The sequence below is a fragment of the Vombatus ursinus genome, unplaced genomic scaffold, assembly GCF_900497805.2.
Source record: "Vombatus ursinus unplaced genomic scaffold, bare-nosed wombat genome assembly UNPS02014791.1, whole genome shotgun sequence".
Classification (NCBI taxonomy): Eukaryota; Metazoa; Chordata; class Mammalia; order Diprotodontia; family Vombatidae; genus Vombatus; species Vombatus ursinus.
Window position 1 is genome coordinate 45425643 of NW_020954569.1, and position 13603 is coordinate 45439245.

At 37.0% G+C, this 13603-nt stretch overlaps 1 protein-coding gene across 1 annotated transcript in view; it reads left to right on the forward strand.

Moving 5' to 3' along the window:
* Positions 1-13603, forward strand: part of SLC6A3 (solute carrier family 6 member 3) — a 92550-nt gene that overhangs the window by 25420 nt on the left and 53527 nt on the right. The window contains 2 exon segments of the mRNA XM_027868936.1: positions 11016-11154; positions 13528-13603. The exon segment at positions 13528-13603 is cut by the window's right edge and continues 62 nt beyond it. Of these exon segments, the coding sequence (XP_027724737.1) occupies positions 11016-11154; positions 13528-13603 (215 nt within the window).

A 13603-nucleotide genomic window follows, 5' to 3' on the forward strand; every position in this document is an offset into this window, starting at 1 on the left:
TCTCTCTCTCTCTCTCTCTCTCTCTCTCTCTCTCTCTCTCTCTCTCTCTCTCTCTCTCTCCTCTCCCAGCAGCTACTCATGTCACCTCAATTCCTCTCTTGGCTGTCAACCTTCTCTTCACTGACTGGTCTGAATTAGTCTCTACCACTATGTTGGGGATTGGGGAAGGGCATGAAGGGTACTCCTGGCAGAATCTCTACATTCCTGGGGTTCTATAACATAATTCCCCAAGCAGGAGATAGTATGCTTCCATTTTCTTCTCCTAATGTGGCTTGACAAAACCAGTGTCTGCTACTTGCTGCAGGGTAGGGGGTGGACAGGAGGTAACAAGTGTGCTGGCAAATCTTTTGCCATAGGAGACTATCCAAAAGTAGGCCATACTAGTCTATTTGTGATTTTTTTGTCTATCCCTTTCTGGAGTAAAGAGACTGGTATGAGACGGGTGCTGAATGAGCATTTTGTAAAGATTAGCATTCTCTATGTTCATTCATAAGGATTTTATCTTGTCCTGGTTCTCTTTATCTTTTGGCCTGTGGATTCAACTGTAATTGTTCTACATTTGGCATGTAAATTCCATTTATGAGGGTGTTTGAGAGTCAGTGGGGAATGGGTAAACTATCCTCATCTTATTGGTCATGTACACAACAAATATTTTAAAAATTACATCCAATTCCTAGATGTCTAAAATATATATTAACATAGTGTTATTTTTTTTAAAATCATCATTTAGTCCTAGGAGTTTAGGAATTATACTTCTCTACCAATTTGTAAATGCTTGGATTTGATCAAAATCTGAATCCATAATATTTTGAGAGATTCAGGATATTTTTACAACAGAGAGCTTAGGTGACCTGTTGAAAATTTCATGATATTTGCATTATTCCAATAGAAAACATCAATTTCTTTGATGCTATAAAAAGATGGCATTTCTTTTTGATATTATACTAATATAAACTGAATGCTATGGTGTGGAGTTGAAGATTCCTGCTGGTCTTGACCCACTCTTCCAAATGAAAAAGTATGGTTTCAGACCAGGAAGCAACACTAGTTACAAAATATCAAGAACACCACCAAGCTCAAAAATATCTTTTGTCTCTGCTGGATTCCTGTTATGTTACTATATATTTTGTTTGAATCAGCTTCCATTGGGTCTGTTTGATTGTATTTTATTAATTGCCACATGCAGAAATGTTTCTACTTTTCAAATTGATAGATAGGACCTATCCATGCACAAAGAAAAACTTGATTCAGGCCTTTTAAAAAATGAGGTAAGTTTTAAGTTTTTAGAGTTGAAAATCAGAGAGTTTTAAAAATTAACAAAATAGCTTCCCTTTTAAAAGCAACATAAGTGCTTTTTGTTAATTTTATTATTTTTTTCCCTAATTTTGCCATCAACTCAGTAAAGTTTTAAGCTAATTTTATTTTAAAATGTACTCCTTTTGAGTTTTTAAAATTTAATGAAATATTTCAAAATTTATTTTATGGGGTTTTTTATGCCCTAAGTCATTTTGTTCTTCCCTTGAGTACATCCTACTGCCAAGTGAAAATGGACCACTTTTTTCATGAGGACTACATACAGAGAGAGAGTTGTATTTCATAAATATTACACCTCTCAAGCAGATTTTGTATTTTTAATGAATCCAGGGTAACAGATATGACTAGAGAAGGTGGAAAATGAAGGGGACCCCACCTCCTCTTTGCTATAAGGGCTATCTGCTCCTCAAGGAATGTGCTGAGAAGAAAAGAACACCTTTCTAAACTGAATCTTTTCCCCCCTGATGTTGGTTTAGTAAAACCTGATGGTTGCCTTGAAGGAACTGATTCATGGCAGGCAGCTCCGGAGTCACTAAGGAGATAACCAGGGGAAAAAATACTACATTTAGTTATCTAGATGTCAAAGGAAAGGGAATGGCTTTTTTAAAAAATAATCCAAATGTAGTGTAAGAATGAAGAAAAATTATAGAATGTTGAAATTATTTCTGAAAGGAGTTACAAAATACTCTGTACAACTTTAGATGTCTTAAAAACAAAATTTCACCAAGTTTTGGTTGTTTAAAGTTCAACTGTTGCATGCCACATTTGTAGGAGAGCTCTGAGGCTAGTCAATAAAAAAATCAAATCAGGCGACCTAATAGTGACATATAATGACAGTGACTGTTCTGTTGTACACTTAGCATGTGTAAAGATGCATACAGCTCCTAATCCTTTTCCCTCCATATTTCTCTTCTAAAGTTTTCTTTGCTCTTTGTCATTTTTTCTTTCATCCTAAGACTCCACTTTCCTGACTGATGATTCACTCAATGGGACCACTGTTTCTGGGATGGCTCCAGCCTTATTTTACCTCTCATGGCTCAATTCACTTTCCAGACTTCTCCTCCCCCCCTCCCCCTTCTGCCTTGCTCCTGCACTGGTTCCCTTTCCAGGTTCTTTTTATTCATTTTCCTTTCCTACTAAAGGATGAATTCTTCAATGGTTGGGATTACCTTGTTTGCTTGTTTTTATATCTCCATCTTAGAGCAGTGCCTGGCACTTAACACTCTAGACATCAGTAAATTGGCATACTTGCCAATATTTATCTTCTTGTTTTGGAGGAGTGGTTCAAATAAGAATTAGGCAGCTGTATTACAAGGCCAGAACACTGACCTTGAAATCATTTATCCCTGTGGGTACTAGGAGTCTGCCACATCTTAAAGGGTCTTCCAATCTCATCAAGTCAGAGCCAGCAGCTCAGACAGGCTCTGACAAAGGCACTATTCTGTTTTGAAAAACCTTAAATATTAATTTGTTTCATTGTTTTGTAGTAATTGACAGGATAAGTAAGGGGGGAGAGGTTTAAGGAATGCAGAAAAAATCTCCCTATGTAAGTGAGGTAGGTAGTAGTGTCCCCATGTGTAATGGGACCAAAGGTGACACATGTCACAGTGTTGGGCTTGAGGTTGAATACCTTAAGTGGATCCTGAGCAAAGAAAAATATTCTTTATTTATCAAGTCAACTTTGCATAAAATAGTACAAAGTCATCTGACAATGCTTTCAATCCAGATTTCACAATAGGGAGCCAGGGGACAAAACTGAGCTACACACCTGTTTAAGGGAAAGGTGAACTCTCAGCTACTGACCAGTTGTAGGAAAGTATGATGAAACTTCTTCCAGCTAAAACAACAATAAATATGGCCTGTGAGGACAGCATACAGGGAAACCACAACTTCTTTATTCTTAGAAGCTTTGCCTTTTTAAAATAAAATCCAAAATGACATTAGTTCTTTCCTTCTTTCCTTCCTTCCTTTCTCTCTTTCTTTCTCTTTCTTCCTTTCTTCCTTTCTTTCCTTCTCTCTCTCTTTCTTCTTTCCTTTCTTCTTGCTTGATTTCTTCTTTGTTTTTTTCTTTTTTTTCTTTTTTTACACTGCTTTATCACACTACTGACTCATATTGGGTTTGCAGTCCACTATACAGAGTTTGCAGTCCATTAAAACTTCCAGAACTTTTTTGGGCAAACTGATATTGAACCCTGCCTCCCCCACTCCTATGTTTAGGAGTTGTTTGGTTTTTTGGGGGGGTGGGGGAGCAGTTTACCCATATAAGGCTTTACATTTATCTATCTATATTGAATTTCCTCTTATTAGATACAGGCCAATTCTACAGTTTATCAAGACCTTTTCAGATTGTATCTCTGTCATACAGTATGTTAGCTATTCCTCGGAGATTTGTGTGATTTGTCAATTTTATCAAAATGTATCCAAGTCATTGATCAAAATGTTAAATAGAACAGGGCCAAGCACGTATCACTGTGGTCCCTGACTGAAGATTGCTTTCCACATTGACACTGAATCATTTACAACTATTCTTGGAACTCTGATCAACACAGTGATCAACCATGATTCCAGAGGACTAATGATAAAGAATGCAACTTAACTACTTGAAAGAACAGTGATGGACTAATAAGCAGATACATTTTGGGACATGACCAATATGGGAATTTTTTATGCTTGACTATTCTTATTCATTGAAAGTTTTTGTTTTTCTTTTTTTTTCCAATGAAGATGGGGGAGGGGAGATGGAAGGTGGGAAGGAGAAACATAAATACTTGATAACTAAAAAAATTTAATTTTGAAAAAGCAATTACTCTTTGTGTGTTGCCTTTCAACCAATTCTGGGTCTTTCTAAATGTATTATCTAGGCCACATCTCTCCATCTTCTCTACAAGAAGAGCATGAAATATTTTATGAAATTATTTGCTAAAATCTAGATGAACTATGTTCACAGTATTCCCTTCACCTACCAATTCAGCAACTCTGATAAAAAAAAAAAGAAAAGGTTAGTCTGGGATGAATTGTTCTTGATGAGGCCATGGTTCCTTTTTGTAAGCACAATTATCCTTTCTAAATGTTCATTAACTATCCCTTTAATGATCCATGCTAGAGTTTTCTTAGGAAGTCAGGCCAAAATCAGTGATCTGTAATTTTCAGATTAATCTCTTCACTTCTTTGAAAATTAAGTCAATTCCCTAGTTTTACGGGATGTCTCCTGTTTTCTGCAGATTTTCAAATATTGCTGACTGACTCAGCAATCACATTTGCCAGTTTTTTCAAGACATAACCCATCTGATTTAGGTGACTTGAATTTGTCAAGGACATCAAGGTGGTCTCTTACTGTCTCCTTAATTATCATGGACATCAGCTCCCTGTGAGACATTTGTATTCTGCCATTTCCAGTGCAGAGGCCATTCTCCTTGACAGAGAAAACAGAAGCAAAATAATTTAGTAACTCTGCCTTCTATTTGTTGGAAGTTATCACATCTACCACAAAACAAAGGTCGTATCACTTCTTTGATCTTCCTTTTGGTAAAGCTTAATAAAAAAAATACCAAACTTTTGTTATGGGAAGGGAAGTTAATCCTTTAGATCATTCTGAGCTCTTGGTGCTATTTTCACACGACTGTGCAATACTCCTATATTTCTCTTTTTGTTACCTGACTTTGTTTCCATCTTTTGTACATTCCTTTTTAAAATTAAGTTGATTGAAAAATTCTCTGGTTATGCACATTGGTCTCTTCAAATAACTTTCATTTTTCCTTCTTATTGGAATTGTTTACCTCTATGTCTTTAGAAAGTTTCCCTTTCATCTTAGAATGACTCCCCATGCAGACATTTAATCCATGGAATATACCTATGACACAAGATGTATTTTATGTACATGTTATGATTTCTAAAATACCATTTGTATATGCATTTTATGTGTGCTGTATATATGTATCAGGTGCATGTTATGTGATATAAGATGAACACATGCCCTCCAGAGGTGGAGGCTAATAGGTCTTCCTATTTCTTACCTATTGGCTATGGTCCATTAGTTCTTCACCCCAGAGTGTGGGTAGGTGAAAGGGAAGCAAACAAAACTCAAATCTCTCAATTCTACCACTTGTTTGCTGGCCTAGACGGCCAGTTGAGACTATTGACTAAAATTAGGTCTCTAGTTCTACACAAATACAAGAAAAAAAGATAATCCCTGCCCTCAAAGAGGTTACATTCTAATGGGAATACAACACATAAAAGAAAGCTCAAAACAAAATTGAGAAGAAAGGATGCCTACATAGGGGCATGGTAGAAAAGGTCTGGAGAGACAGGAGTGGAGCCTGGGAGGAATGAAGACATGGCTGGCCTGGGCACTTCCCTTTAAATGGAGGTTTGGGAAGGAGCCTGCCAAACATAGGAAGGGGCCCCAGGGCAGAGTACTCTTCCATTGTGAGAAGTCCTGGGATGAAGAGGAGGCCTCAGGGGCAAAGTGAACTTGCTGGGTGAGCCAAGGCTGCTGTGGTGAGGTTGATAAAGTCCAGAGGAGTAGGAGGAGAAACTGGAGATCAATGAAAGATGTTGGGGAGGAGAAGATTCCTAGGGAAAAACAAAAGATTTTCCCTCCGAGGTTCCCTAAAGCATTGATTGGGTCAGAGTTGGTGAGGTGAAAGGGAAGAGTGACAGGTGACTAAGGTTTCAAGCCTGAGTAAGCAGGTGGTAGAAATAACAATTCATATTTCTACAGAGTCTGAGAGACTAGGAGAATGGTGATGGAATTCATAACTCATATTTCTATATCTCCTTAAGATTGAAAAAGGCTTTAAAAGAAATTGGGAAGCCGGAAGAAGGGGAAGACTTTGTGGTGGAAGGGGGGAGAAATGATGAGTTCAATTTGTAGCATATTGAGACCACCAAAGGAGAGAGTATAGAGAGAGAAGAGAACAGATTCGAAGATAGAGTCTAAGGACATCCACACTGGGGTTCAGAAGAGAAAAATAAAATAGTAAAGGAAAGTGAGGAGCTGTTAAATAGGAAGGAGAGAATCAGAAGAGAGCAGTGTGTCTTAAACCAAGGAGGACACATTATCAAGGTGTGGTCAATAGTATCAAATACTGAATAAAAGTCAAGGGAAGGTAGGGGCTAAGACTGAGAAAAATCCGATCAGATCACAGGATGAAGCAAGAGAAGTTCTCACTCAGAGTAGCATCTTTTCTAGCATGAGATGGCGGGGGTGGGGAGTGGGAGGGGATGGAAGATCACTGAACATTAATGAAGTATTCTCTTTGTTCTTCGGTTGTTTCCTCTTTTTCACTGGATTGTTTTATAGATTTTCATGAGAGCAGGGCACTAACATATCATTATCTTTTTTTTAACCTATTTTTTAAAAAAAATTCCCCCAGTTACATGTAAAAACAATTTTTAGCATTCATTTTTAAAACTTTCTGTTCCAAATTCTCTCCCGTCCTTCTTCCTCACCTGCCCCCCATTTAGAAGTTAAGCAGTTTGATGTAGGTTATACAAGTGTAGTCATGCAAAACACTTCCGTAATACTCATATTGCAAAAGGATACAGACCAAAAAACCCCTCAAGAATAATAATGTAAAAAAAAAGTATGCTTCAATCTGCATTCGGACCCTATCAATTCTTTGTCTGAGGATGGATATAACATTTTTCATCATATATCCCTCAGAGCTGTCTTGGATCGTTGAATTGCTGAGAATAGCTAAGTCATTCACAACTGATCGTCTTACAATATTACTGTTACTTTGTACACAGTACATTTCACTTTGCATCAGCCAATACAAATCTTTCCAGGTTTTTCTGAGAGCATCCTGCTCATCATTTCCTATAGTGTAATAGTATTCCATCATAATCACACACCACAAGTTTTTCAGCCATTCCCTAATTGGTAAGCATCCCCTTGATTTCCAATTCTTTGCTACCATAAAAAGAACTGCTATAAATACTTTTGTACATATAGTTCTTTTTCCTTTTTTTAAATGTCTTTTGGGATACTGACCTAGTATTGGTATGATTATGGTTATCTTGCCTATACTGGGCAGTAAATAATATGAACATTTCTACCTCTAAAGGACTGATTTTATTTTGACGTTGCCAGTTTGTTCAATACCTGAGCATGGGGAGAAAGGGAATTGGAGGGAAAGGGAATAAGCATTTACATGAGGGAATAAAGGTAAGGGGTCTCAGTGGCTTTCTCCATGATGGCCCTGGATTATTGTAATAGTGTTCTGGTAAGTCTCCTGGCCTAAAGTCTCTCTGCACTCAAGTCCATTCTCCACTCAGCTGCCAAGGTGATTTTACTAAAGTGCAAGTCTGATCATGTCACATACCCCTGCTCAATAAACTTTAATGGCTCCCTATTACTTCTAGAATCAAATGTAAAATCATCTGTTTGGTAAAGCCCTTGCCAACTTGGCTGCTTCCAAATTTTCCAATCGTATTACACACTTTACTCCTCACCATGTACTCCATCATCTCATGCTCCATCTCCTGATTACCTGTTTTTGCATTGACTGGAATTCTCTCCCTCCTCACCTCTTCCTCCTCTGACTTCCTGCAAGACTCAGTTCAAATCACACTTTCTGCAGAAGGCTTTTCCTAGTCTGTTTTCCTCTTTTCCCCCAATGGCTAGTGCTTTTTCTTCTGGGATTACCTTCCATTTACACTGTATAGAATAGATCTTATCTGTATACAATTATATGGATGTTATCTCTCCCATTAGAATATGAGCTTTTTGAATAGAGAAGCCATGTTTTTTACTTAATTTATATCCCCAGAGTTTAGCCCACTGCCTGGAACACAGTAAATGCATGCTAAATACTCATTAACTAACATTAATTTAGGGATATTGAAATAATTTTTACCCTGTCCTTTATATAGGGAATTCCCAAATACTAGTATATGTTAACAGAACAGTAACTTATTTCTACCATAGAGTTCCCCATGTTCACAAATTCACATGAAAATCTAATTAAAAGACTTGAAAGGTCATTTTTAATAAATTTATTTCAGGTCAACTAGATTTCATTAAGATCTGTGGGTTGATTTAATTTCCTTTATGTCCTGGACCTTCTAATTTGTATGGTTAATTACTGTACTGTTAAAGGGACATAGAGCTATGATTACCATATTGGAAGCAGCAGAAACAAACATACACATAGCAGGGATTTCCCAACCTTGGGATGACAACATCTCTCCCTGGAATGTGCCTCATGCACTTAAGGATTGTTCTGAAACTCTCAAAATAAATTTTAAAAAACCTTTCATTTGTTCCAATTTTTAAAATTCCCATAAGTTATTTGTCATTTCTGTGATAGCTGGAGAGATATCACTATATTAAACAAAGGAAGCTATGCTGTTAACTACTCCAGAGAATCATGAAAAATCACTGTTGTGTTCTTGTATAACCATTGGCTACAATACTTGGTGTATTGCTTAATCAGCTTAAAAAAAATAAACCTACAGATATACTAGCTCATAATTTTCTTCTAACCACTAAGCTCCCCCTCACACCAAGATGTACCCAGAAAAGGAAATGAAGGAAAATCATATTTTTCATTACTCCTTTTGCAAATAGATGAATGTCACGTGGTTCGGTTGTATCACTTACATGTATGTTTGTACAAAAGTCACTAAGATGTTCATCTATCCTATTACAATGTCGATATGTTAATTATCAAGACTGACCAATTATGTAATTGAAGAGCCTGCATACTCATTGAACATGTTTAGGTGGAGAAGTCTTAAAAACTCATCAGGTATTTTCTTAAGCAAATTTTCTCTTTAGTTGACCTAAATAAGGTAAAGATATGCAAAGCACAGCAAAGAGATTAAAAGAGAAACAGGAATACATGTTTACAATGATTTCTGAGTCAATGTCAGTCTTAGTAAGAAGCAACATGATAGAATCTCTAATCACCTTCCATTGGTAAAAGTGCTCCCTTCTATATCAAGTCTTTTCTGATTCCCCCAGGCTTCTAGTGTCCTCTTCCACAGTAAAATCTATGTTTCAAGAAGGCAAACACTATTTTACTTTTGTCTTTGTATCCCCAGTGTATTTGCTGTTGTTCAGTCACATCTGACTCTTTGTGACCCCATGGACTTAGCCGTGGGGTTTTCTTGGCAAAGATTCTGGAGTTGTTTGCCATTTCTTTCTCTAGTGCATCAGTGCTCGATCCATTGTACCATCTAGCTGTCCCTGGCACCGAGGAAACAGAGATAAAATAAGATGCATATTTGGCCATCAAGGTGCTTATATATACACCTGTTCAATTGTGTCCAGCTCTTTGTGACCTCACGGAAGATGGGGTTTTCATGGCAAGGATACTGTAGTTGTTTGCCATTTCCTCCTCCAGCTCATTTTACAGATGAGGAAACTGAGACAAATAGGAGTTAAGTGACCTGCTTAGAGTTACACGGCTAGTAGGTATTCCAAGACTGAATTTGAACTCAGATCTTCCTTACTCCAGATTCATGCTCTATCCAGGGCACCACCTAGCTGCCCTAGTGGCCCTGAAAGACTAAATATCTTGTTCAAAGTTATACAGGTAGCAAATGGCAGAGCCTTTTCTGAGCCTCCATTTCATATTGGCCTTTATCTAAGCCAATACATTCTCTTTGCATTTGTGTCACAATGGGGCTAAGTATACAGCTAACTGCTGAGAAGAAAGTAACGAAGAGAAGAAGCTTGGGAATTCTCAATATTTGCCAAGGTTCTCAATCATGGATATCCAAAAGGGAAACAAAATGTACACAGCATGCCTATAATGTATGGCAATAACAATTATGTACTATACAGCTATATTTTTGTGTAAATATATATGTATAGCCATAATACTTATTTCCCTGAAACCAAGGTGTTTTAGAAATGTAATCTTAGCAATCACAGTAACTCTGTGCTACTCACACAATAAACTCTATCTGGGGACCCTTTTATGAGCTTGAGATTGGACTAACACTAAATGACTGGCCATTATATGTATCAGGCTTTTACTGTATCTCATTATTACATAGAGGTGCTATGATATAGTAGTAGGAGAATTAAGAATTGGTCCAACTATTCTGGAAGGTAGGTTGGAAGTATACTCTCCTAAGCACTAAAATGTGACTGCTCTTTGACCCAGCAATTCCACTACTAGGCATATGTCTTAAAGAAATCAAAGATAGAGGGGAAAATCTTATATGTATGAATATATATATATATATATATGTATATGTATGTATGTGTTTATGTGTGTGTGTATATCAGTCCTTTTAGTTATAGCAAGGAAATCCACATTTCCTAATACATCCCTTCCCCTCTCAGAGAACTTTCTGTTAAAACAAAGCATAAAAAAGAATGGGAAAAAATTTAGTAAAACTAACAAACATAGAAAAAAGTCAAACCTTATATAAAGCATTCTACCTCCAATACATGGCCTCCCAGTTCTGCAAAGAAGGTATGGGGGAAATTCCTTCTCATATCTCTTCTTTGGGGCCAAGCTGGCTCACTATAAATGAGGAAGCTGGGGCCCAGAGAGGTTGTGACTTGTTGATATTTCATGCAGCCATTAGGTACCAAAGCTGAGATAAAAACCCAAGTCATCCGACTCCAGATCCTTCACTTTGCTGATGTAGAACGGAATTGTGTACAATCTTTCTCCTCCTGATTTTTGTGCCGATGTAGAATGGAATTGTGTACAATCTTTTTCCTTCCGATTTTTCAGACGAGGAGTGCTGCATCTTCACCAGAGCAAAGGAATTGATGATTTGGGCCTCCCTCGGTGGCAGCTAACCTCCTGCTTGGTTATTGTAATTGTGCTGCTTTATTTCAGCTTATGGAAAGGAGTGAAAACATCTGGGAAGGTAAGGCTTATCAACAGCTAGACAATGTGGAATCAAAGATACACAACCTCAAGACATTTTTGATAGTAGCAGGATAGTAACAGTCAGAGACAGGATTCAGTATTGTTTTATTTTTTGAAAGATGATTATTAGTTAGCTTAGGTGGGACTCTATGTCTTCATTACAGATATCAGTATGAGAAAGGGTTTTCTGAATCAGCACATATAATCTGAAATGAAAGACATGGGAAATGTAAACACGCCTATAGAAATGAAAGAATTTTACCTAATTATCCATGAAGAAAATATCAAGTGATTAAAGAATACCTGTTGCCTAGGTTATAAAGTTCTGTGATGGACAACCTATATGGCTTGTCCATTAGCAATTATATCTTGGACAAGCACTGCAGATGGATCATATCTGGGACTTAGAATTAAACAGGAAGAGGACAGCAAGCTAGATTACTTTTGGGAAATTACAAACCTCCCTTAATAACCCAAACTTTTTGAAAGAAAGACTGACCTTTTTAGTATAAACACTGTACCAACGATGTTATATTAATGGAGTCATGGAACTCTACAATCTCCAAAGAATTCAAAATTAATATCACCCGGGGCAACGCAGAGGCATGTGGCAGGCGTAAACAGGCTGCAAGACTTAAAGAAGCAACCAAGAGGGACCGAAGTAAAGATATCAAAGAAATACAAGGTCTAAAATAGAAGTTGAGCAGGTCTTGTAGTCAGGGCTAAAACTGACCAATGGTCAGACTTTGTATCCACTCATATCCTTAATGTGTCAAGAAGGAATGCCTTCTCCCTCCCCTATACCTTGGGTGGCCCATCTGTGGTGAACTTCAGAGAGAATAGAATAAAAGTCTTATAGGACAGGCAAGCATGGATGGGTCATAATCTGTCTGCCTCCTTGGAAACATCATAGATCCACTTATATGTTTGAGTATAAAAATTAAAACATTCTTTTTGTTGATAAGCACCAATGGCTTTAGTGAAGGATGAAAGCTTTACTTAAAACAAATCAATGGCTTATCCTCCACATGCAAAAGAAAAAGTAAAGAGGACCCTAATTAATGACTGCATCAATCATATTTCCATGCTGTGGAAATTATCCTGGTATTTGGTGACGAGAGAGAACACAATCAAACATTGACTTTGGAGCCAGGAAAATCTATTTTTCTGTATTCTCTACATTTTCACCATGTTCTGAATAGATAAGGTTGCAGTATAACTGAATCCCGAATTGACAAAGTATTTTTATATTGGAATATTTCCCTCTATGTGTAAGTGCTTTAAATCTAAAAAAAGGACATTGGATAGGAATTTTATCAAAACTCAAAACAGTTTAGAGATATTTGGAGGAAAAAGCGCATCAAATGTTTTCATTCATTTTATTTATAACATGCCCTTCAATTTCCCCATCTGCAAATGGGTGTAGTATACTGGCCTCACAGTGATGACAGTAGGAGATTGCTTAATTATGGTAATGTTTCCAACTCTTTTCCAGTGTTTCTTAATCTTAGTGCTTTCTCTCTGAGATTGCCTCCAACTTATCCTATATACATCCTATTTTTACATAACTATTTTCATGTTGTGTCCCCTCTTAGACTGTGAGCTCCTTGAGGGTAGGGACTGTCTTTTGCCTTTCTTTGTGTCACCAGCACAGTGCCTGGCACATGGTAGGAGCTAAATAAATGCTAGTTGACTGATTTGCTGATGTTGATAACTAGGCCCAGCGTAACCTTGTATACTTTCTCTAGTCAAAAAAAAATTCATCAACATTTTAAAGGGAGAGTTAAGAAATTACCATGTACTTCCAAATTTATATGGTGGGGATGAATGGTTAAATGAAATCTGTGTCTGCTCCTGACCAAAACATTTTGTCAAACGTGTTTTTTTGGCACTCACATAAATGAAAATAACAAAAACATAAGCAAAAAGAAATCCCATGTTTTTGTTGGAAGATGCATATATTGAAGTGATTTAGTCAGTAGTTTCACTGGACTTTGAAGAAGTTGCTAAATATAGGGGAGCAAACTGAGATTGCTTAAGGCTAAGCATGTTATTTATAAAGACATAATTTATAAAACCTTTACCCCCCCCAAAAAATCCTGGTGGTTAAAACAAAAGCAATTAATTATGCCTCTGAATCAGGTCTCTCAATCTGCCATAGAGAATGAGAGGCAAGATGAAAGGGGAAAATGATTGCTTTTATTTGATTGTCTTAATGTGGCTGAATCTTATATTTTTTTTTCAGTTAAAATATGTTGGACATCTTAATAGTCACTAAATTTAAAAAAACATTTTTTCACTTTCAAAATATTTTGGGATATCGTGTTCATAAATTTAGTTCCTATTTGTTTTTAGTGGGCCAAGTTGTGAGTGTGCATACCTATAGTATACACTATACCTTCTCTCTCTCTCTCTCTAAATATTTATGTGTGTGTGTGTGTGTGTGT